This window comes from Panthera pardus, unplaced genomic scaffold (assembly GCF_024362965.1).
Source record: "Panthera pardus isolate Hobbes unplaced genomic scaffold, ASM2436296v1 HiC_scaffold_27, whole genome shotgun sequence".
NCBI classification, from domain to species: Eukaryota; Metazoa; Chordata; class Mammalia; order Carnivora; family Felidae; genus Panthera; species Panthera pardus.
This window is the reverse complement of record NW_026526843.1, coordinates 113,093,204-113,118,636: the sequence shown is the minus strand read 5'-3', so window position 1 is coordinate 113,118,636 and position 25,433 is coordinate 113,093,204. Positions and strand designations below refer to the sequence as shown.

At 44.2% G+C, this 25,433-nt stretch overlaps 1 protein-coding gene across 4 annotated transcripts in view; it reads left to right on the top strand.

Annotated features, from left to right (window-relative positions):
• BMX (BMX non-receptor tyrosine kinase) overlaps positions 1-25,433 on the top strand; it is a 52,262-nt gene that overhangs the window by 16,979 nt on the left and 9,850 nt on the right. For 3 of the 4 annotated variants that reach the window (XM_053891817.1, XM_019417959.2, XM_019417961.2), the window contains exons 7-16: positions 2,814-2,989; positions 5,894-5,965; positions 6,629-6,682; positions 10,769-10,823; positions 12,308-12,387; positions 14,835-14,962; positions 18,057-18,131; positions 18,882-19,053; positions 22,276-22,492; positions 23,350-23,414. In XM_053891817.1, the coding sequence (XP_053747792.1) occupies positions 2,814-2,989; positions 5,894-5,965; positions 6,629-6,682; positions 10,769-10,823; positions 12,308-12,387; positions 14,835-14,962; positions 18,057-18,131; positions 18,882-19,053; positions 22,276-22,492; positions 23,350-23,414 (1,094 nt within the window). The remainder of the gene's footprint in view (positions 1-2,813; positions 2,990-5,893; positions 5,966-6,628; positions 6,683-10,768; positions 10,824-12,307; positions 12,388-14,834; positions 14,963-18,056; positions 18,132-18,881; positions 19,054-22,275; positions 22,493-23,349; positions 23,415-25,433) is intronic. The other variant, XM_019417960.2, reaches the window with a different exon arrangement.

The window sequence follows — 25,433 nt, the reverse complement described above, 5'->3', positions numbered from 1 at the left end:
CATGGCTCAGATGGAAGCCTGCTTCGGGTGAGGGTCATGAAGAAGCTGAAATTTCTGACTCTTTCACAGTTGGGCCCCAGGAAGAGGGGGGCTAATGAAAAACAGTTATACGTGGCCGATCCCATCATGACTCAGTAGGGGTGGCTTCTGGGTGAGACAGTTTTCCAGTGCTGATTCTTTAGCCTCTGGGCAACTTGTGTGGGTTTGCCGCGAGAGCGCAGATCCAAATGTAGTTTTATGACAGAGGGAATGTCTTCACCTTTAGATCTTGGGTTTCTGGTCCTCGCATTTTGCTGAGCCAATTCACCCATCTCAGGAAGAGTTCCTTTCAAGATGGCTCCCAGCCAACCCTCTCCCCAGCGTGGACTTGGCCTCCAGGAAAACAAACAAAACCTGGACTTCTCTGGTTAGGACCACAGTCTGTGGCTCACTGTGCCTCACACGACAGGCTGCTGCTCTGCTTTTGCTCTGCCTTCCTGGGTTTGTAGCCTTCGCTCCTGCTTTTCGGCTTCCCAGGCAGGTGTCAGCCTCCTCGCATGCCAGAGGACACATAAAGTGGCCTCCCAATGATCCTCTGGAAGCCATCCTCAAAGTAAAGGAGGGTCTCTACCCATCCATCAGCTCTCTGGTGTCTTGGGTACTTATTTTCAGCGGTACACATTCACACACACTTCTCCCTTTCCGAGTAAAAACCATATAATTTTTGTGAACCAACATGCGGGACAAAAAGAAATCCACTACTGGAGTAGGTCAAATCGTGTCAATTGCTTCTAAAGGAAGCACAGCCATGCTGAAGCCTTGGTGGTGGACCCCCGGCGTCCAGAACTGTGAGAGAACAAATTTCCGTTGTTTTAATCCACTAGATGCGTACCGATCTGTTATGGCAGCCTAAGGAAACTAATACAGTTATGAAGGCTTGAGGGTTTTATTGTTATCGGCAACATTGCTATTTTGGTTTGCGTCCATGCTCTAGTCCTGAAGCTTGGAATTTATGGCCTTGTAAAACACCTAACAGCAATGTCCAGAATAAGCAAACCTACAGGGACAAGAGGTTGAGAGGAGTGGGGCCGGGATGGAAATGGGGAGAGGCCGCTAATGTGCACAGGGGCCCCACAGGAGTGCCAGCAAGGTGCTTGGACCGGATTGTGGTGGTGGTTGCCCGACTTGACAAATTTACTGAAAGTCACTGAATCCTACCCTTATAAAAGGTAAATTTTATGGTATGCAAAATCTAATCCAATACAATTTATTTGAAACAAATCTAAGAGCTGGGGATAATTTAGGAGCCAGAAACCACTGCATCTAATCTCTGGCCAGGAATTGTTTGGGAAATGTGCTGAAGATTATCAGGCCGGCACATCAGTGGTCAAGGGTTTCTAAGTCTGTTTTGATTGTAAGTTGCCCTAAGGGATCAGGGATCAGAGCGAGTATCGTGAAAAGCATGTTTTCCTTTGTTTCGTTTTTATCAGAACATTCAGGAGAGAACTTACTTTGCGGAGCTGAGGAAATTAAAAATCCACCTTCTAGCCGGTCTGTTCAGATTTCCGTTTAGGGAACTTTCCACTGCATTTATCTCTGGGCAGAACCACAGCATAGCTCATAAACAGCAGTGTCCTGCATAACTAAAATTTCCAGGATGTCGATCCCTGAAAAAAAAAAAAGTAAAAATACAAGTATGAAAAATTGAGAGCTTATACATTGTTCTGTGAAGTTTTAACTGAAATATAACATGCACTTAGAAAAGTATACAAGTCCTACGTGTTTAGCTTGATGCCTTTTCACAAACGGAACCCATCTGCGTAACTCTCACTCAAATTAAGGAACGGCACGTCACAGAACCCCAGGGGTGCCATCATGTTCCTTTTTGGTCACTCCATCCCCCCGAGAGTAATCACTAGCTTGACTTATAACTTCATAGATTACTTGCTTGGTTTTGACCTTTATATAAATGGAATCTGAAAGCATAGAGCCATTTATTATCTGTCTTATGACTTTAGGGTATGGTTGTAGTCGATTCTCGTTGCTGTACACAATTCTACTGTGTGAGGACACCACCGTGGTAGTTTCATTGCTGCTGTAACAAATTACCCCAAATTTTGTGACTTAGAGCAACACGAATGTATTCTCTTGAAGTGCCGAAGGTCAGAAGTCTAAAATAAAATGGGCCCACACGGCTGTATTCCTTCTAGAGGCTTTAGGAGGAAAAAATGTATCTCCTTGCCTTTTCCAGCTTCTTTTCCAGCTTCTAGAGGCGACCTACATTCTCGGTTTCTGGCCCTCTCCTCCATCTTCAGGGCCAGAAGGGTAGCATCTTCTGCTTAGTATAAAATATGTTTATTCTTTTACCCTTTTAATGGGCATTTCGGTTCTTTCCAGGTTTTATCTAATTGGGATAATTCTGCTGTGAACATTCTTTTACATGTCTTTTGATTTCAACGTTGGGTGTGCATATAGACTTTCTGAATCATAGGGTATGTGCACACCCAGCTTTCGATCTTGCAGACAGCTCTTCAGGGTGGTTATGCACCCCAACCAGCAAAGCGTGAGCATTCCGGTTGCTCTGTCCTTATCTTTGCCAATTCTCCGTATCAGCCTTTTCTTTCCTCTTTTTTTCTTTTCTTTTCCTTTTCTTTCCTTTTCTTTCTTATTCTTCCTTCCTTCTTCCTTCTTTCCTTCCTTCCTTTCATAGTTTCCTTTCTTTTCTTTCTTGCCCTCCTTCTACCCTTTTTAAGAGCTGATATACTTGGCCTGTTAGTTCCCAGTACACAAATCAGTGCCTCACTCTGTATATTAAAATCTCTTCTCCTCCAAAGCTGAAGATTCCTCGAGCGGTTCCTATTTTCAAAATGAATGAAGCATCTTCAAGTACCACTGTCGCCCAGTATGACAGTGACTCCAAGAAAAACTATGGCTCCCAGATAAACGTCAATTTGCAGCATATTCCAAGAGAAGACTGCCCTGACTGGTGGCAAGTAAGAAAACTGAAAAGGTAAACTTAAGCTTTTCTTGCAGCTGCCCGCATGTAGGATAGAGGTTACCTCGCTGCCTTGGACCCCAGCCTCAAAGCTGTCCATGTAGGCCTTGGCTGTGCTAGGGCTGTCCTCTCAGGAAACACTCAGTGCTTGAACTGGGAGCCTGGGCCAGCGGCAGCCCCCCTGGGACAGAACAGCATAGACTTTCCATTTAGATGATCTCAACTGTGAGCTAAGCAACACTTGTGCGTTTTGTTCCCACCTCTTTCTCTCCTCCTTTCCCCGATAACCTTATGTGCCAGAACTCGGAATCTTTAAAATATATCCTTTACGTGAGACCGTGTAGGGTGGGCTAACTTTTGTAATGTGCTTACAAATGACAAGTAACACTCCCGGCGAGGCTTCGGCTGCCCTCTCAGGATGTACACCACCACCTCTCCTGACAGGACTGGCCTTCTCATGTTTTTGGGTTTTGGTTTTGTTTTTTTAATTTTTCACATTTTGAGAGAGAGAACGTACATGCGTAGGAACGGGGGAGGTGCAGACAGAGAGAGAGAGAGAGAGAGAGAGAGAGAGAGAGAGAGAATCCTAAGCAGGCTCCGTGCTGTCACCACAGAGCCCCATGAGGGGCTCGATCTCATGACCCTGAGATCATGACCTGAGCCGAAATCAAGAGTCGGACGCTTAGCTGACTGAGCCATCCAGGTGCCCCAGGTCTTCTCACATTTTTAAGCCAAAAGATGCCACCTAAAGGCAGAATTAAAACTGCCTCGAAGGTAGCACCTAAACTGCATCCCGCCAGGGACCAAAGCAGCCCCATCCGTGCTGCTCAGTAAAGACCGAATTGAATCGCAAGACGACAACAGAGAACGGGTCAAGGAGCACAACATCTCTCTGACTCCCCGGGCCTCTCCTTTCTTTGTTTTCTCCCTCGGGCTCTGATTCTTTTATTCTTTCCATCCTCATCATTTTTATCTAAAGCAAATGCCTCACTGTACCCACGATACAGTCCTGGGCCACAGAGAACTTGGAAGAATGTGAGGGAATTCCTGTAGTTGCTTTCGGTTTAGCAAGTTGTGGTACCTCTCGTTTCAAAGTGGAGCTAGAATCCCGGTGTGTTAATCTACACCGGCTGCCTGAGGGGATGTGTTACATTTATTTGCCCGCAACCCAGTGTTCCTGTGGAAGGAGACCATCCATAGACGCAGATCCTAGCAGAGTGGGTGTCACGTCAACTTTGTGCCAGGTCCCCTCGCTGCCGGAAGCCCTGGGGATTTGGCGAGGAAGGCGTGCGGCGAAAGTGATCAGTATTCAAATGAGCAGTCAGCACCACTGAGTCACAGGAGCTTGGCAGGGCCCCCAACCCCTGGATGGCCAGATCCTACCTTTATTGAAAATATCGACATGTCATTCAGCATGGATTTTTTTGCATGAATTTTTATTTAAAAAATATTTCATGAAAACACAATTTATCTTGACTGCTGAGTTTTTCTGACACCCCCCAAGATTTAGTCCTGACCTTGGATTTTTCCCTAGAACTTGAGAAAGCTAGTTATCTGAACAAAGAATTGATTAATCACTTCTTTGTGTGAGTAGCATTACATCAGTGAGTGAATGATGATAATTGCTAAAAGGTCTTCATGGAGATTGAATTTTTAAAATGCAGCCATGATTCTCAGCTCATGTAAGTAGATAATACTTTTTATCAATTATCCTCGTTTGAAGTGCTTTTTAATTTTTTCTGAGTAGTAACATAATGCATGCTTTCATGAATTGCAGAATATCTAGCATACATTGCTCTAGAATGTTCCGTAGGAACATGTTAATGTGTATAGAGAATTACTTCAGATCTTGGACATTTTTTCCTACTTAAATACATGAGGATATACTTAAGTCTTAATTTGAAAAAAATATTGAATGGTGATAAAACATAACCTACATTTTACCATCTTGGTCATTTCTAAGTGTGCAGTTCAGAGGCGCTAGGTACATTCTCACTGTTGTGCAACCTACCCGATTATTTTGAATGTCTATGTAGTGTTCTATCATACAGATAAACCTAAGAGATACACTATCAATGGACATTCTCCGCGTGTTCTTAAAAACAACATCAAAGCTAAATAAATTGCTTAGCGCTTTAAAATAAGCTTTGTGGGGCACCTGCTTGGCTGAGTCAGTAGAGCACACGACTCTTGATCTCAGGGTTGTGAATTAAGTCCCACATTGGGCACGGAGCCTACTTAAAAAATAATAAAGTAAAATAAGAGTTGTCTTATGAAGAGATGGAAGTAAAAAAGCCACGCTAGTGAGCAAAGCTCTTTGGAAGGCAGAGAGGGAGGCATTCCAGTGTTGTGGTTTTGAAAAAGAGCCTGAGATCTGAAGGCAAGCAGGAAATAGGTCCCACATTTCAAACAAACCAGCCTCTGGACTTGGAGAGGTAGGCACTTCCTCATGTTCCGCTTAACGCCCAAGACGAAGAGGGAAAATGATGCACACGGCAGAGGGTGATGAAGATCCCGCGGGAGCACGTGTGTCCACGTGGAGTTAGAAGTTGAGTATTTTCAAGGCTTTTAATTGCAATCGCAACAGCCAAGAGGAAAATTACATCTTAAAATATATAAGGGACCGAATGCTTGCATATCTGTAAGAAAACCAGGGCAAACCCACCCAAGATGATTTATTAATCCAACTTTTCTACTAACAGTTCTCTTTCGTTTAGGAACACTGTCAAACTAGTGCTGGTTACTGGGGTCCCCGCAAGGACAAAAATGTGAAAATGACTCATTAGCTTAAATTCCCAAACCAAGTGAAATGGACAGGCCAAAATGTTAAGTGAAGCTAGAAGATATCTAACACAACTATTTGTGTCATTTAACATTTATAAATAAACATAAATTTACGAAACGTATCTTTTGTCGTAGCAGTGAAGATTTCGCATGTGGCAACCAGAGGGAAAGGACTGTCGTAAATCACAGCACCTCAAAGATGTCATGGTAAATCAAATTCAGATATTCCTTTACACCTAGGATTTGCTTCCATTTGCAGGAAAACTAAGCACATTTGCAATCATTTTGCAGCTAGACTTCATGTTTAAGGTAAATGCAAACCAAAAAAATTCACATACTTTGCCCCTCTGAAACCTTAAGTTGGCCTGAGCCGATGGCTCATGGGTTACACTTCTCCTCGCACTGATATGTCCTGTCCGTTGGTCGTGATATCCACTGGTGTTAGCATGAACAGTGGAATACGTGGCTTGGGCATCTCTAGGAGGAAAAACCACCTAGAGTTGAGTAACTCTTCTCTAAGAATTGCTCTCCACACAACCCAGATGCTTTTTTTAACGTTATACTACAGCTGTCACTGAAGGCATTCATCTATTTCATGAGCCTGCTCTTCAAAAGAGTCAAACAAACCCACATTCCTGGGGGCCTCCCGTATCAAAGAGCCATTTTCTCATTAAACTGGGCATGAGCTCAACTTTTGAGTGGTTCTCTCTTCGCTTTGCAGATACCTCCCCAGGTACAAAGAGGGAACCCTAAGGGTCTAAATTTTATTTACGGGGTGAAAGCAGGGAGGGATTTGATATTGCACTGCTAGGTGATTGCATTATTTCTTGGTGGGTTTTTTGCATTCATGTTGTTTCCTCTCTTCCTAAGGGGATTCCCCGAGTCAAGTTCATCTGAAGAAGAGGAAAACCTGGATGACTATGAGTGAGTTTTGAAAGTCTTCTGTATTCCTCTAAAACTAACATAGATGTTTCTATTCTATTCTTCCCCAAAGGCATTAAAGCAGATGGCTGGGACTTGCTCAGGAGGCTGTATTTACAAGGGTAAACTCATGTGAGGTTCTGGGCCATTTATCTGGATGACAGGTGATAATGAGCTAGATTGTTACTAAGGGAAATATTTTTCCTCAATCTGGATCATCTAACCTAGCTATACATATTCATTGGATTTATCGTATACCTGGAGTTCCCTTCATTTCACTTTGTCTTCGTAGATACAAGATATGACATTTAGACAGAGAAACAGTGCACTATTGAACATTGTACCTGGGGCGCCTGGATGGCTCAGTTGTATAAGCATCTGACTTCAGCTCATGTCATGATCTCCGGTTCGTGGGTTTGAGCCCTGTGTCAGGCTCTGTGCTGACAGCGCAGAGCCTGGAGCCTGTTTCAGATTCTGTGTCTCCCCCTCTTTCTGCCTCTCCCCGGCTCATGCTCTCTCTCTCTGAAAAATAAATAAACATTAAAAAAAGTATTGCACCGGGACATCAGGCACAAACCAGACTCTTCTGGGCAAATACAAATGTGTGATCACCCCAACTATACTGAGACAGGTTGGCCTGAGGGGCCGTTAGGATCCTTTCCAACATCTAAGACTGAATCCTTCTACAAATAGGGACAAATAAGTCCCCTGAACTTTATTTAAAAGTGGCATTAAGGAGAGGCAGGAGTGATAGGACAGACTGCGTCTCTTAGACACCTACTACCCAATGGCGGCTAAGTTGCTCGAACACCAGGATTATACTGTTTTTAGTTCTGTCTTTGTATGAGTGCTGTCACTGATGTATTGCCTCTAGGTACAGTGAGAGGTTTTATGAAGTACACGTCACTGTTTCGACTCTTTGTCTTACCTCCAACCCAGCCTGGCCCTAGCCATCCGTGCCACGTCAGGGAAGACAGGCTGTATGCCTTAAACCTCCACAGCGTGGCCTTTTTACCACCTTCTGGCTCCCCTTTATCTCCACCTTCTTCCCCGACATCCACCCTCAGGAAAGCCTCTGATGGAACAATTCAAACTAAGTGAGAAACACCAGCACAAAAATTATCCAAAGATGGGAATGCAAGCTGGTGCAGCCACTCTGGAAAACAGTAGGAGGTTCCTCAAAAAATTAAAAATAGAGCTACCCTACGACCCAGCAATGGCACTACTAGGCATGTATCCATGGGATACAGGGGTGCTGTTTCGAAGGGACACATGCACCCCCATGTTTCTAGCAGCACTATCAGCAATAGCCAAAGTAGGGAAAGAGCCCAAATGTCCAACGATGGATGAATGGATAAAGAAGATGTGGTATATATACACAATGGAATATTACTCGGTGATCAAAAAGAATGAAACCTTGCCATTTGCAACTATGTGGATGGAACTGGAGGGTATTATGCTAAGTGAAATTAGTCAGAGAAAGACAAAAATCCTAGGACTTCACTCATATGAGGACTTTAAGAGACAAAACAGATGAACATAAGGGAAGGGAAACAAAAATAATATAAAAACAGGAAGGGGGACAAAACAGAAGAGACTCATGGAGAACAAACTGAGGGTTACTGGAGGGGTTGTGGGGGGGGGATGGGCTAAACGGGTAAGGGGCATTAAGGAATCTACTCCTGAAATCATTGTTGCACTATATGCTAACTAATTTGGATGTAAATTTAAAAAAATTAAATAAAAAAAAAGAGACCCGGGGGCCCCTGGCTTTCTTAGTCAGTTGAAAAACAAACAAACAACAAGAAAAAATATCCAAAGATAATAGCACTTTGATAGATGACAACCAAAGGGAGTGACCTTCTAATTGTGGGTTTTAGTCGTTAGCATTTCGATGAATTGGAAGTCTTCCTTTGCTTTGGAAAGTCCTGATCTGACCATAAACAGAGTCTCTATCTGCATCATTTCTAAATTCAAATGGTGCATGAGAGGTGTGCATTGGGGAATCCATCAGGAAAGACCTGCCCTCTTCAAAGTCAAAGACACGCCGCAGGGAAATCAGATCCAGAGGGCTGTGTGATCTGGGGCTCAGCCCCTTGCACTGTGCTTGGTGCCCCCAGCTTCTCCCTCTATCAGTGGCCCTGAAGCATTTGTTTTGCAGCCAGAACTTCATGAGCAATTCTATTCTGTTCTACTGAAGGCTGAGTCACCGAGGTTTAAATGGAATATCACACCTCAGGGCAAGGCCTAAGCCTCTGCTGCTCTGACACTGACATACTGAAATCTTTTTTAAAAACAGAGTCAGACCCCAACAAAATGACGACACAGGCAGAGTGTACATGCGTGTATGGGGGGGAGGGGCTTATTCACAATGTTACCTTGCTTCTCCAGGCTTCTCTCCTTCTTCCTGACCATCTCTGTCTTCTATCTCCCATGGGGATGTATCCTCAATCATGTTCCCTGAGGAGTCTCTTGGTTAGCTGTGATTAGCTTAAACTATTAAGTAATAAAATGATCGGTTAATATCTCAAGTTTTAATTATATAGTATCTATAAAGGTAGAATTAGAAGAGCCTTGTTTTTTAGAAGAGACTTTTAAACTTCTCAAATTCAACCCTCATCCTAATCTTACAAATGGGTAATTCCAAGGTCAAGAAAGGCTAAGTGGCTTGTCCAAAGCCGTACAACTACTTATTAGGAAGTTACGTCTAGAACCCAGAACTCCAAGCTGGCTGATGGCTCTTGCCACTTCATTAGCCTGCCCGCCAGCTGACACTTCCGTCCCCCGCCCCCCACAGCACACCCTCACCCTCAGGTATTTCTTCCCTCCTCGGGTATTATCTTCTAGCCAGAGGGTCCTTGTGAGCCCCAAACCCATGCCCCCTCCCACCTCACACCCTGGTCGCTTCCTTAGTATGACATTGTTGCCAAGGCCAAAAGACTACAGACATCATTGATCCCACGTGAGAAACAACTCTGTGGACTGTTGAGCTCTCCACACAAAGTAAGACGTGATGCTCTTGGCTAACTCAGTGAAACAGGCAGTATTTAAAGATTACACCCGGCTATCCCACATCATCTTTTTCTCAGGTGGCTATAACTCTTACTGTCTTAATATAACCACAGGGGCTTATGTATTGCTATCCTGCAAATAAAAAAGATTTGTGAGAAAAGCATTTGCTTTGAAAGTGGATGCTATAAAGGGTGCCTCTATCAGATTATTACAAGAAAAATATAGGGTTGAGGGGCTGCCTGCGTGGCTCAGTTGGTTAAGCATCTGACTCTTCGTTTCAGCCCAGATCACAACCTCACGGTTCCCAGGATCGAGCCCCATGTTGGACTCTGCACTGACAGCGCAGAGCCTGCTTGGGATTCTCTGTCTCCTCTCTCTCTGCCCCTCCTCCGCTCAGTTGCGTGCTCTCTCTCTCTCTCTCGCTCTCTCTCTCAAAATAAATAAATATTTTTAAATTTTTTTTAACGTTTTATTTATTTTTGAGACAGAGAGAGACAGAGCATGAACGGGGGAGGGGCAGAGAGAGAGGGAGACACAGAATCTGAAACAGGCTCCAGGCTCTGAGCCGTCAGCACAGAGCCCGACGCGGGGCTCGAACTCACAGACCGTGAGATCGTGACCTGAGCTGAAGTCGGGCGCTTAACCGACTGAGCCACCCAGGCGCCCCAATAAATATTTTTAAAAATGTAAAAGAAAAACATACAGTTCAAAGACAGGAACTTTCATCTTTGGCAACCCCAGCTTTCCCAGTGGGATATTCTTCATTGGTCTAATCTCTGGCTCTCGCTCAAAACGGCGAAACACAGAACTTAGGGACCAGCTAGGAGGCCAACGGTTCGTCAGCGCCAGCCCGTGTGAAAATACAGACATGCGGGCCCCACCCCACAAGCATCATTAGGTGGTGGAGACTCCGGAATCTGTATTTTTGAAAAGCTCCTCAGGTGATTCTCTGGAGCAGTCACGTTGGGAAGTCCCCGAGGGAGGCCGACACCTCCTTTGACCCGCCAGAAGGTGGGGTCATCAGCGATGCAGTCAAAAACCACTGACTCTCAAATACGCAATTCTTTCTCGTTGCAGCTGGTTTGCAGGTAACATCTCCAGGTCACAGTCTGAGCAGTTACTGAGACAAAAGGTAAACAGTCGAGTTTTTACAGTAGCCTCTAAGACTCTCTCCCGCTGGGCCCGGGGGGGGCGGGGGGGGGAAGCGCTTCTCATAGAAAGCGGGGGGCTAACCATACAGTCACGTCATCACGGGGTCCGCCCCCTGGGGTACCGGGCCCTTGCCATTTAGCCGCTTCCTCTGCTTCCAGTATCGGTGGTTTGAAACCAGATTGGCCATTTCTCAGCCTTCCGTGAGGCCCGCAGTCCTGAGGCAGGTCTGGCTTGGGGCCGCTCAGCTACCCGCATGTAGCCGGTGGATGGACGGGGAGGGGGCGGTCAACGGGGTGCCACAGTCCTGCTCCGCGTGGCTAACGTGGGCTTCCTCACAGCGTGGTGACCCCAAGGAGGTGGCAGGAGAGGAGGGCCCCGTAGTTCACCACAAGCACTTGCTGAGTTTGTGCTTTGGGCACGCTTGCGAATGCCCTGCTAGCCAGAGCAGGTCACGTGGCCCGGCCCCAGCCTCCCTGCGGGAGGGGCTACACAGGGCCACAGTCGGGGGCATGATTTATTGGGGGGCCATCTCTGCAACCGGCTGGCCCAACGCCGACCCTGCTCATTAGCACCTAAACCAGAGTACAACAGATGTAATAGGGAATAAATCTCCCTGGTTTTGTTACTCAAGGCATGAAATCACCAGGAGCAAACTCTTGCCCTGCACAAATGACGCCTTGATACAGTTCAACCTAATAAAGCACACCAATGATGTCTCTGAGGGGGACTAGCGAGAATGTGGTGGCCTCACCGCCTAACTCGGGATCCTGTCACATTCACAGGCTATTATCTGCTCTTTCTGAATCCGGATCTGCTTAGAATTAGCACAAGTCATTAAGAAAGACCAGTGGAGCATGGGGCTTTAACAAACGATTTGTTCTGCATCTCTGGTTTTCTAATACCTTCTAAGGGCATGATACGGTGACATGTGGTTTTAAATTTTATTTCTGAAAGATTGAAACGTCAGGCTGTGATGGAGAAAACTGGGGCACCTGGGTGGCTCAGGCAGTTAACCGTCCGACTTCAGCTCAGGTCATGATCTCGCAGTCCACGAGTTCAAGCCCCGCGTCGGGCTCTGTGCTGCCAGCTCGGAGCCTGGAGCCTGCTTCAGATTCTGTCTCCTTCTCTCTCTGCCCCTCCCCTGCTCGCACTCTGTCTTTCTCTCCCTCTCTCTCTCTCAAAAATAAACATTAAAAAGAGAGAGAGAGAGAGAGAGAGAGAGAAAATTACCAGTGGGGGTTAGAAACTAAGAGGAGAGGGAGAGTCAGAGCACACAGGGTAGGTCTCAGAGCCAAGTGAGAGGACGAACGGTCAGCTGTGGGGCCCCTCTGCGCCAGCTGTTGGATGACCTATACCGTCAGTGACCTTTAACACGGACCTAAAAGATCGATCTTCCTACCACCTATAGTTTTCAAGAATAACAAAAATGTTCTCTGTTCCTTCCACACTTTGCTTCCTTTGCAGGGAAAAGAAGGCGCATTTATGGTTAGAAATTCCCGCCAGGTGGGAATGTACACAGTGTCCTTATTTAGCAAGGCTATGAAGTAAGTACGACAGGGATTTATTTCTTTTATCTTTTGTGTATGTCCTTTGAATACGCTGGCCATTTAGTCACGTTTTGGGATGAGACACCGCCTTTAAACCCTGGAGTTTTGGATCAAAGTATTTCTATTGAATGCGACCATTTGTCATTGCCTGTCCCACCCCCCCCCACCCCCACTTTGAGAGGTTGTTCTCTAGAACAACGCCAGTCAACGCTTGGTAAAGGAATCTTGGGTTACTCCCCTCGACTTGGCCCTAAGCCTAAGAGAGAAAAACAGCAATGGAGCCTGTGAACACTCTCGGCCCTAGCCACCTGCTGACCTGAGAAACCGACCCCAGCGTCTGGTCTTCAGTAAGTCTTCCCAGTGGGGGGCAAAGCTGGCAGAAAGTTGAATCGGTGTATCTGTGTTCCCGGGACAGTTTCCTTCTGGGGTGCTGTCCTCTTTGCATGGTTACGAGTTCTGCTTTGAAGCCGCACCTCGGGGGCCAGCTCCTGACTCTATCATGTCAAGGCTGTATGACACCGAGCAAGTTTCTTAACCTCCGTGCCTCAGCTTCCCTGTTTGAAAAGGAAAAAAATAACACTGACTATTAAGTTCTCTGGATGAAGGGAGTTAATTCACGTATTGGAGCACAGCAGTGCCTGGCACAGAGTAAGCACTTAATAAACGAGTGGCAGTTACCACCACAGTTGTTGTTCTCGTGAAGGAGCATATAAGGCACCCACAGTCACCACCACCCACATCGGGATCCCCTGCCAGAGATTCACAGGCCACTTTCCCATTGGCTGCTAGCTCTTTTGTTCCTTCTAATCATCCTGTGAAGCACCGGGGAAAGCTGGTTTTGTGCCATTTTACAGATGAGAGGTCTGAGGTTCCAAGAGCACTCATGAAGACGCACCACAAAATTAATACGTGACCCACTTGAAGTCAGGCCTTCGACAGCAGAGTTCGTGTTCTTTTGACTATACGCCTGTGTCTACATTGAGAACCCCAGTGTTCAGAGATAAGAATCTGGCCGAATCTAGATTAGGATCGCTTGAAAAACTATTCCTAATAAAAATATTTCTTTTGATGGTTGGATCGCATCACCCTTTCCCTTGGGGCTGTCTCCACATACCGTACCTACCCTTGGTACCTACATGGGGTTTTGTGGGTAATAGCTAAGTGATTAAGAGGTAATTTTATTTTGATACATTTTTTTATGGAGTATGCATCTCCAAATTGAGAGACCAGAATGTACCCTAAACAGTCACACAGCATTTTCCAATGCAGGAGGCCATCCCGGGTCCATCTCATGGAGGAAGCTGCACACCTAGAGGCTGGCCAAAGCCAGCCCAGTAGGAACTGGGAAAAGATTTGGTTCACTGAGTATTAAGAGCTCTTGACCCGCCGGCCCTGCAGTTTCAGCCGAACCTCACATCAGGAGTCCTCCTAGTCAAGATCCTTGACCCCAGATTTATTTCTGAAGGTGGCCAGGTAGAAAACACAGCAGACAGATGAGGACTCAAACGGAAATAATCCAAATTAGTGAATATGGAAGCCTTCGTTTACGAAACATCATAAATGGGCTTGAATGAATTTCACGCTGAGACCAAGAGCAAAGTGGCCATCTGCAACAACAAACCACCGTTTTTCCTTTTTACGGGTGCAATTTTGACTAGGCTGGCACTAGAGCAACAACAATTTATCAGCAGTTTCTTATGACCAAGCATAGTGCAAATTGCCTTATATAAAATCTTTATAACAACCAATCTTTATAACAACCAGATGAGGTATCTAGCGAACAGGAGAACTGGATGAAAAGCCCAACTCTTGACTGCTAGGCCATACTCTAAAACCCAAGACAGACATATTATTCCCGATTAGCCTAAATCAGCGTGCCTCAACTCACCACTATGTTCCAAAGGTAGAGTAAAAGGAAAAACATGTTTTATGTGGCAAAGGTACAAGTTCATATGAGGAAGTAAAGGCACCCCCAGCATTTCATCTTGCATGTTCCATTCCCAAAGAGCCTCCCGCCCAGGCCTGGATGAGAGCACCCTCAGCCTAATCACCCTTGTCTCTCACGTTTTAATCTTCATTATTATCCTCAAAGAGAATTGGTGTTCAGAATAATGATCCTGAAACCCTGCAGGGCTCTCAATCATCAAAGGAAGCTTCCAGTCTTAGACTTCCTAAGGGAGGAACAGTGCCGAAAGTTGGAATTTTATAGTACACGGATTCTCTATGGCACAAAAGATACACTGAGTTGAGAGAGGAACTCTCTTGCATAATTACCGATTGTCATGGATGGCTCTAGAAAACCAAGAGGTGTCAAGACTGAGACTTCCCCTCTGACTTCCCTCTCCAAAATTTGTGAATGCCATCTGAAGTAATTATTTAACCCTGATTTAATCAAGCTTCAATTGAGAATGAAAAACATTCTAACATTCTTTCTTCCTTACCAGTGATAAAAAAGGAACTGTCAAGCATTACCATGTGCACACAAATGCTGAGAACAAATTGTACCTGGCAGAAAACTACTGTTTTGATTCCATTCCAAAGCTTATTCACTATCATCAACACAATTCAGCAGGTAATTTATTTCAGTTGTTCTTTTACGGGTCCTTGTTGATAAATATCAATTTTCTTGGGTACTATGGATCCTCCTAACATTCTTAATCATATCGGGAGCCATGAAAAGTAGGAACAAAAATGCTCTCAAACCATATACCTGCTGTGATTTTTAGCCTATGTTTCCTGGAATATCACATCATACACTCTAAAATGCCAGAAAAATGAAGTTGTGTGAGTTGAGTGACTGAGAAGTAGAGATCCTTGGGGCGCCTGGGTAGCTCAGTTGGTTACGTATCTGATGCTTGATCTCTGCTCAGGTAAGAATCTCATGGTTCATGAGATTGGGCTCTGTGCTGACAGTGTAGAGGCTGCTTGGGATTCTGTGTCTCCCTTTTTCTTTGCCCCTCCTCTGCTTGCTCTCTCTCTCTCTCTTTCTCTCAGAAACGAATAACATTAAAAAAAAGTAGTTAGAGATTCTCTTTACAAAAATATTTGCAGTCTTGTTCTGCTTATAGGAATAAGTTGATTACAAACTTCAAACATTATAAAAATATTTACATTGGAGCGAGAACCTCCATGGACAAGTTGTTGTCTATTCTGACAGAATTTTTTTCTATGCTGATACTAACACTTATCATTTATTATAACATTTTTTTAACGTTTATTTTTGAGAGAGAGACAGAGTGCAAGCAGGGGAGAGGCAGAGAGACAGGGAGACACAGAATCTGAAGCAGGCTCCGGACTCTGAGTTGTCAGCACAGAGCCTGATGAGGGGCTCAAACTCACGAACTGTGAGACCATGACCTGAGCTGAAGTCGGATGTTTAACCAACTGAGCCACCCAGGTGCCCCTATTATTTATTACATATATAAATAAATTATATATGTATATGTATACACATTATATTTTACAAAGGTGAGATCATTCCACACAAACTACTTTTCAGCTTGCTTTTTTAAAAAAATGTTTAATGTTTCAATTTTATTTTTGAGAGAGAGTGTGCACGAGCATGAGTGGAGGAGGGGCAGAGAAAGAGGGAGACACAGAATCCAAAGCAGGCTCCAGGCTCTGAGCTGTCAGCACAGAGCCTGACACGGAGCTTGAACCCACGAACCATGAGATCATGACCTGAGCTGAAGGTGGACACCTAACCAACTGAACCACCCAGGCAAAAAAAAAATGTTTTTTGTTTTTTTTTTTTTTTGAGAGAGAGAGAGAGAGAGAATGAGCAGAGGAGGGGAGAAAGAGAGAGGGAGACACAGAATCTAAAGCAGGCTCCAGGCTCCGAGCTGTCAGCACAGAGCCCGACGTGGGGCTGGAACTCACAAACTGTGAGATCATGACCTGAGCCGAAGTCAGATGCTTAACAGACTGAGCCACCCAGGCGCCCCAATCAGTTTGCTTTCTTTACTCTACACGTCTTAGTGGTCTTTCCATCCACATGCATATAGCTCACTTTGTTCTATTTAACCACTCATAGGATTCTATTGTAGAATCACTCCATAATTTATTCACCTAAACCTATGTTGATACATACAGTATTTTCACGTTATAATTGGTGGTTTCAATGCACAGTCCTGTACACATAGCTCTGTGTATCTGTATTAGTGTTTCTGTAGCCAAATTCCCTAGAAGTGAGATGTCTAAGATAATGGTTAAGAACATTCAAAATTTAGACATTTTCCAATGCTTTTCAGAGATGTACACTTCCACCAACCGTAATATCCTTCATCCTCGCCAACACTGGGTGCTATTACTTTTTAGATTTTGGCTAAGCGACCAGCGAGTATATGTATAGAAATCCCTTCTAGTGGCAGTGTTAACTCACCCTGAGGGGTAATCGTTTCACAGTATATACACACGTCAGATCATCATGTTGCATACCTTAAAGTTACGTATGCCGACAACATCTCAATAAGCTTAGCAAAAAAGAAACTAAAAACAAAGGAAGTCTCCTCTAACTGTCTTTTCTCGACTAGTGCCACTTATGGGCAGTGACTGGATGTACTTCCATCAGTGAGTAAAAATAAGCTGTGGGCTCAGCGTCAAATGTGTGCAAGTCTGACTAGATTACATGCGTGTAGGTGACCTAGCCTTACTCCTGGCTTTGATTTTGGCTCTTGTATTTTTCCTTTGTCCCAGTTTCCTCGACTGTATATTTAACCTCTAACACCTAGAAAGTGCCCTTTGGAAAAGGTATTGTATGAACAGACATCTCCAAGTAGAACGATTTCACTACAGAAGATGCACAAGAAACTCCACAGGGTATAGAAAGAAAACATTAAAATGTTTCTTTAGATATTTCTAAGAATCTCATTCTCTTAAGTTTTCTATCGTGAGTGTATTTTGTGAATCACATCATGTGTCAACACAGCAGCCGTTGTATGTACATATTTTGCAGGAGTGCGCTCATCTTTTTGCCGATTAAAGGCTTGGGACTTAAAACATTCGGAGACCACACACACATATAAAAAGTAAATAAATATGTAGAAAAAGGAAGGAGAGGAAAAGGACATCCGTGACAGCTCCCAGGACTTGGAAAATATCACACGTTTAAGCAAGAAACATTTTTTTGAATGAGTTCTTTCAAAACACTATAAATACTGTGATTACTTTAACCCAGCTTTATCATTGCTTGATGTAAGCCATTAAAATGACTTGACCATTTAATGCAACTTAGTAATAGGTTCCATTTTTAAAAATCAAGTGGTTTGCCTTTTATTTTGTGCCCTTCTGCACTGTTTGGAGTTTGTAAACCAAATACATGTGCCACGTGTACAGGTATTTAAATATAGGACTATAAAAAGCAGAGTAAAAATGGGAAATTTTTTTAAATGGAAGATCCCATCAAGGAACCAACTCTATGGGATTTTTAAAAATTACCTAAAGTTGTTTTACTCTTTTAATTTTTGCTTTTACATTGAGCTACTTAGTCAAGTCAAGCAAATCAATCCAACGCAGGATGAATACGGTCAGAATGGATCCTCCCTCTCCATCATGACATCCTGAACTCTGTGCTTTTCCAGCTACTCTGGAGAGAGCACAAGCAGAGGTGTGAACTGGTGTGAACTGGTGTGATGTGATGTGATGATACGGTGCTGATTCCATTGCAGGCATGATCACACGACTCCGCCACCCTGTGTCGACCAAGGCCAACAAGGTTCCCGTCTCCGTGTCCTTGGGAAGTGGTATGGACACACACTTGAGCTCTTAAACTCCATTTCCTACCATTTCTGGTTAAAAAAAGTATATATGTATTTACTAAAAAGAAAAGAAGGAAGGCCAGAAGGAGGTCTGTGTTCAGGTTGTGCCAGGGAGGGCTTCAGTTCTAATATGTTTGACCATTTTCCAGAAAAAAACCAAAAACAAAAACCCCACAACTTTTCTGTACTCTGAAACTAACTGTGTAATCTCCTCAGCCTTACCAAAAAGACTGTCAAAGTTGTCCTGTTATTAGACCCAATCACCAGCCTCTAGAACCCCATCGCCTGTCCTTTCTTCTTCCGGGATTCTGGGCCCGTTCGGGGGAGCCAGTGTTCAACCTTGTGTATTTAAGGATAAGGACATCCACCCACATCACAGTTTAGTTTGCCGTATAAGAGAATGTAATGATATTTTTTACCAAGCTAAGAGCATCGAGCACGTTTTGACACTGGGTGTTTCCAAGATGCCTCCAGTTGGCAAAGTGTTCTAAGCCTTTTTGTCAATGACTGTAGCTGCTTCATGAACAGTATTGTCCTGGTGGCATTATCGTGTGGTCTCATAGGTCATAAGACCACACCTCTAAGGGTTTGTTTTTTTTTTAAGTGATCAACTTAAAAAGTCTTACTGTTCTATGTTGCCAATGTGAAACTCGTTGGAGAAGAAACCACTTGGGAAGCTGTCAGCCCCAAAGCCTTCTACTTTCATCCTAAAGAGTGTCTGTCTTGCCTTACTAGGAATATGGGAACTGAAAAGAGAAGAGATTGCCCTCCTGAAGGAACTAGGAAGTGGTCAGTTTGGAGTGGTCCACCTGGGCAAATGGAAGGGACAGTATGACGTTGCCATTAAGATGATCAAGGAGGGCTCCATGTCAGAAGATGAATTCTTCCAGGAGGCCCAGACCATGATGTAAGTTTCTTCTGAGGAATGGCAGTTTGGCCCTTACCATGGGAGGACATTCATGCTAACAGGTGTGTCCCTAACATTTGCAAGGCCTCGAGCAAGACTCCACGCATCATAGGTATATTTAGAAGTTATAAATCAAGCTGACGCACCTTTAAATGAAATCGGTTCTACGCTCCTCTGACAAGTATACCTTCATAACAATCTGAGAGGCCATATTCAAGTTTAGAATTCTCAAGACTCTTTAGAGAAACTAGCCTCTGGCCCATACCACTGCTCCCAACTCTACCCCTCTCCTTTCTCCTCCCACCCCCAGCTCTGTCCTGCACTGTACTCAGTACTTAGGTGTAGACATAGCATTCAGTACATCCGGGCTCCCTCTGTGTCTCCCACAAACAACTATCCATCAGCGAATGATCTTGGTTAGGGGTAAGGCACACCAATAGCGTGGTTCACTCTTAGCGTGACTGGCCCGGGAAGAGTCTACACAGGTCCTGGAAGAGGCCTCAGGACTACGTGGATGGGGGATTCCAGAGTCTTGGTACCCCAAGGGTGATCGAGAAAAAGGGAAGCATGGGTTCTGAGCTTCCTTGTCCTTTGGGGAGGTGCATGGTGGGATGAGGAACAGAATGGGGCCCTGTAAAGCACAAGCCCAAGGGTAGGAGCCTCTAGTGGCCAGGGCTAAAGCAATACTGAAAACTAATGCCCTACGGGCAATATCCTTTTCCTTTCTGGTACCTTCAGTACAGTTTGACAAAACTGCTTTCTCGCCCTACTTCTTTCCTCATCTGGTAAATGAAGATACCTTCCTAATGGGCCTTGGCTCCCAAAACAGCCCACAATGCAGATGTGGGTTTTTTTTTTCTTTCTAAGCTCGCTTTCTCTCTGTCTCTCTCTCCTTCCCTTCCTCCCTTCTCTCTCTCTCATCAATGTAAATACAAAGAATTATTTTAATGATTCTACCTCTTCTTGTAAACATGGCGAACCAGACTTTGAAAAGGAACCAACCATCCGGGTTTGCCCGAGACTTTCCTCCTTTAGCCCTGAAAGCCCTGTGATCCAGGAAACCCCTCAGTCCCAGGCAAAGTGGGACAGCTGGTCATCCTGCCTTTAGGGAACGAATCAACACAAACAATGTCACAGCAGGATTTTGGTCAAAGATAGTCAAAATCACAAATCCTGGCCTGCTGCAGAGTAATGACACTTTTAAATTTTTTTACTTCAACACTTGCATGGTATTTACAGGCATTTCCTTGAGCACTTTATAAATCTTAATGTATTCAATCCTCGTAAGAAGCCTAGGACGGATGTTGTTGTCTTTGTTTTCTAGGAAACTGACGCACAGAAATGTTAAATAATGGGCTCAAGGTCACCAAGCTGGTCAAAGTGGCAAAGCAGAGATGCAAACCCAGGCAGACATTCCAGAGTCCATTTCCTTAGTCATTCTTTCATGAAGACCAAAGGCACCAGGAGAGTCAGAACAACCACTTTGACCACAAATGCAGGATGGTTTGGAAGCAGAGATAGTATGTGCACACAAGCCTCTGCCCAGGGCTGGCTTCACGGGCATGCGGCCTGCACGGCCTGGGGTGGGGGGGCCCACTTAGAAGGGCTCTGCGCTTGGCTTCCTGCTGTGAGGTCACCATCTTGGAATTCTTAATCATTCTTAAGTAAGGGTCCCCGCATTTTCGTTTTGTACTGGTCCCTACAAATTATGTAGCCTATCCTGCTTTTGGCAGTTATACCCTCAAAACTGGGGAGGAGGCCCTCAGTGTCCTCCTTTTGTAGCAAAGAAAAATCTAGCAGAAACTCCCTTAGGCTCGTGGTGTAAACCCTGTGTCATGGTATCCATTTAAACACATTTTTTTTGCAATTAGACAGCTGGTCATCACACAGAATCATAAAAAGCCATCGACCAATCACCTGGTCATAAAGAAAGAAATCAAACCGTATCCTAAAGGGAAAATGTTATATCCCAGATGTGATGGTCAAATTGAGGCCTGTCGTGTGGGCAGTATCAGTTGACATGGTGTTCCCATCACGTGCCCCATGGTCAGTGACTGAATTTGCTCCAGGAACAGCTTTTATTGGGCGATGGACTTGTGTCCCACCACTAGCCTTCTGTTTGAAGGAAGCAATACCGGGTTCCATGCCATTGTCTAAAACAGCTGAAAGAGGCATATCCAAGCTCATGACCTTGAATAACCTCCAAAGGCATGTCCCTATAGTTATGCTAAGAAGGAAGAAAATAGGGGCGCCTGGGTGGCTCAGTCGGTTAGGCGTCTGACTTTGGCTCAGGTCATGACCTCACGGTTCGTGGGTTCGGGCCCCGCGTCGGGCTCTGTGCTGACAGCTCAGAGCCTGGAGCCTGCTTCGGATTCTGTGTCTCCCTGTCTCTCTGTCCCTCCCCCCGCTCACTCTCTGTCTCTCAAAAATAAATAAACATAAAAAAAGAAGGAAGAAAATAACTACTTAACAAATGCTTATTTACTTAAAAATTCTAAAATCGACATTAGATTTACTTTACGCATGTGAACATTAAGGAATCAGCCTGCAAACTGATCAATTACATGGACAAGGGGATGAACACCGTAACAGCAGGTTATCCATCTGTCATGACCTGCCAGAAGGGCTATGTCATGTAGTTACTATTTTCTAAATTGACTATTGAAAGATAATGTAATGAGAATATAAAATGGATTTTTTTGAAAAAGAAAGAAAAAATCATGCCTAATCGCACTTCCCTAACATGGCAACTATTTTCCTTTCTCCTACACCCTTCATGTTCTGCTATAATTTTTTTTTAGAATGAAAGGTTTGGACTTCAAAACTTAGTTAGATGCTTTGAACTGGAAGCGATGGCCGTTACAGTGTGGAGCTTTCTCCAAATCAGCCATGGAAGTCTCCAGATGCCAGGAGACCAAATGGGATATCTGGCACAGCAGGCCATTGCTTCCCTGATTCTCTGTAAGAAAGGCGAGCACAGCTCCCACAACCGCTAAATTGCTGTTGGGGTTGTCAAGATCCAACAGGAGGCGGCTTTTTTCCTTGCCTTCAAAGGCTAATGCTCCCAGAACAAAATCCAAAACGTTTCCCTCTCTTTCTCTGTTCAAGTAGAAGGGGAGACATTAAAACAAGCAAAAACCTGAGAGGGATTCTTTTTCAGGACATCTGCAACATGGAGTGTGGAAATTCAGTACTGAACTTTTGAAAATCTGTTGTTTCCAGGAAACTCAGCCACCCCAAGCTGGTGAAATTCTACGGAGTGTGTTCAAAGCGATACCCTATATACATAGTGACTGAATATATAACTAATGGCTGCCTGCTTAATTACCTGAAGAGTCACGGAAAAGGACTTGAAACCTCTCAGCTCTTAGAAATGTGCTATGATGTGTGCGAAGGCATGGCCTTCTTGGAGAGCCACCAGTTCATACACAGGGACTTGGTAAGCAGAGCCACTGGACGCTCAGAGAAAGAAAGCGATCCACGGTCCCCGCCTCCAGCGATGGGGCCGTTGGGAAGGGTGACAAGGGTGACACACGTTCACTTGGCTCACCTGTGACTTGCTCAAGCACATGACGCTTTTGTAATAAAAGCCACAATTTCTAAATAAAATATTTGCAGTACAGAAAGACTAAAAGAAGCCATCAGGATTTATGTAGCTGTGTGGTGGTGTGGAGGAAGATGGATACAAAGGAAAGAGTTTGGTCAATTTCGTGTTTCTCCGAACCAATTAAATCCAAGTTGACCTTTACTCCCGGGAGGGCTCAGGGCCAAAGCAGTCAATTAAGACCATAACTGAGAAATACAAAACCAGAAGGAAGTGAAATCTGTGTGTGTCTTCGGGTCAGGGTGGGTTGGGGGACGTTTTGCTTGGTAGGCACTGGTATTTATCTTTAGAGCTCCGCTTGCTCTGAACAGCAAACCCGCCACGCACACTAGGCCGGTACAGCATCTACGCCTTCAAAGCGCCTGTTGATGCATGGTACCCCTGTGGTGGAGAAGGAACCCCTAGAAATAATTTTTCCCTTCTCGCGGACGAGCTGCGGTTCTGTGTTTGACGTGCGATACCTTTCATGCCGTTTGAAAAGGATGGCTGCTTGCGTGAAAATACTTAGGGGCGCACATTTTCATTGTGAAAAATTGCCAAGGACACAAAGACAGCGTCTCAACATTTGGGGTTTTGATAGGCAATCTTAGATTGGGTGAGAACTCTGCCAAAGAGAAGGAAAGTGCTGGATCCTGATGTCGGGAGATTCTTGGCCACTTTAACTGTTTGGTAATTTTGTGTTTTCTCCAAAGGCGGCTCGGAACTGCTTGGTTGACAGTGATCTCTCCGTGAAAGTGTCTGACTTTGGGATGACGAGGTAAGCCAGTTCCAAAGGGGCAAGCAATGAAAGAGGGGTCTCCATTCACACCTAAATGCCATCAGAATTGAAGGCACTGTGGTGAAATGGAACGTGCTCTGAATTGGGGGGTTAGAAACCTGGATCTCTTCCCCATACTGCCTCTGACCACCTATGAAACATGTCTCACCTCATTTCTTCACTAGGAAGATATAGTTGTTCTTCAGAAATTACCCAAAGTCCCTTTTCATTCTTTCAAAACTCTGATAAATATTTTTTAACTTCTAAAAAAATTCCATGAAAGGTCCTAAATATTCTAATATAACATGGTATAGCCAGATTATTGGGATGTATATACATGTATACATGTATATATTATGTATATATTATATTTTTTAACTCAATCAAAGCTCCTTTAGGCCTTTCTGATTTTCTCTTAATATTCATTCAAATTGGCATAGCATAGGGGCGCCTGGGTGGCTCAGTCGGTTAAGCATCCACCTTCAGCTCAGGTCATGATCTCAAGGTTCATGAGTTCAAGGCCCACATCGGGCTCTGTGCCGACAGCTTGGAGCCTAGAGCCTGCTTCAGATTCTGTGTCTCCCTGTCTCTCTGCCCCTCCTCTGCTCACACTCTATCTCCCTCTCAAAAATAAATAAACATTTAGAAAATTTTAAAAAACACAAACAGGCATAGCATTAACACCAGGAAAATTTTTGTTGGCGTGTCATTAAATTTTCTGTATTACCAAGTAAGGCACGAAAGTAGACTCTGAGATTCTCTTGGTTGGCATTCTATCACCGCTTTATGATTCAGATAAATTACTTTTTTTTCTTCAAGTTTCTATTTAAATTCTAGTTAACATATGTGGTAAAATTGGTTTCAGGTGTAGAATTTGGTGATTCATCACTTACATACAAAACCCGTGCTCATCACAAGTGCCCTCCTTAATCCCCATCACCCATTTAGCCCATGCCCCCACCCACCTCCCCCCCAAAAACCCTGTTTGTTTTCTGTAGTTAGGAGTCTCTTATGGTTTGCTTCCCTCTTTTTTTTTCCTTCCCATATGTTCATCTATTTGTTTTTTAAATTCCACATATGAGTGAAATCATATGGTGCTTGTCTTTGTCTGACTGACTTACTTCGCTTAACATGATACCCTCTAGTTCCATCCCTGTCGTGGCAAGTGGCAAGATTTCATTCTTTTTCACGGCCGTGTAACATTCCATTGTGTATATATACCACATCCTCTGTATCCATTCATCAATTGATGGCCATTTGGGCTCTTTCCACAGTTTGGCTATTGTTGACAGTGTTGCTAGAAACATCAGGGTGCCTGAGCCCCTTCGAATCATCATTTTTGTATCCTTTGGGTAAATACCTAGCAGTGCAATCACTGACTGGGTCATAGGGTAGTTCTATTTTTTTTTTAACTTCTCGAGGAACATCCATACTGTTTTCCACCGTGGTTACACCAGTTTGCATTCCTACCAAAGGTGCAAGAGGGTTTCCCTTTCTCTGCATCTTTGCCAATACCCATTGTTTCCTGTGTTAATTTTACCCTTTCTGACTGGTGTGAGGTGATATCTCGTTGTAGTTTTGATTTGTATTTCCCTGACGATAAGTGATGTTGGGCATCTTTTCATGTGTCTGTTAGCCATCTGGATATCTTCTTTGGAAAATGTCTATTCGTGTCTTCTGCCCATTTTTTAAAACTGGATTATTATTAGTTTTTGATGTCAAGTTTGATAAGTTCTTTATAGATTTTGGATTCTAACCCTTTATCTGATATGTCATTTGCAAATATCTTCTCCCATTCCATAGGTTGCCTTTCCATTTTGTTGTTTCCTTCCCTGTGCAGAAGTTTTTTATGTTGAGGAAGTGCCATGAGTTCATTTTGGAATTAATTATCTTATGATAGCAGTTTAAAAGAGTCTTCCATTTTCTTTATTCTGAATCTTCAGACTATGTGAGCCTCAGAGCCAGTTTCATGGGTTTACATAGGAAACGAGTATGTACATGTTGGCCTTTCCATTCAGC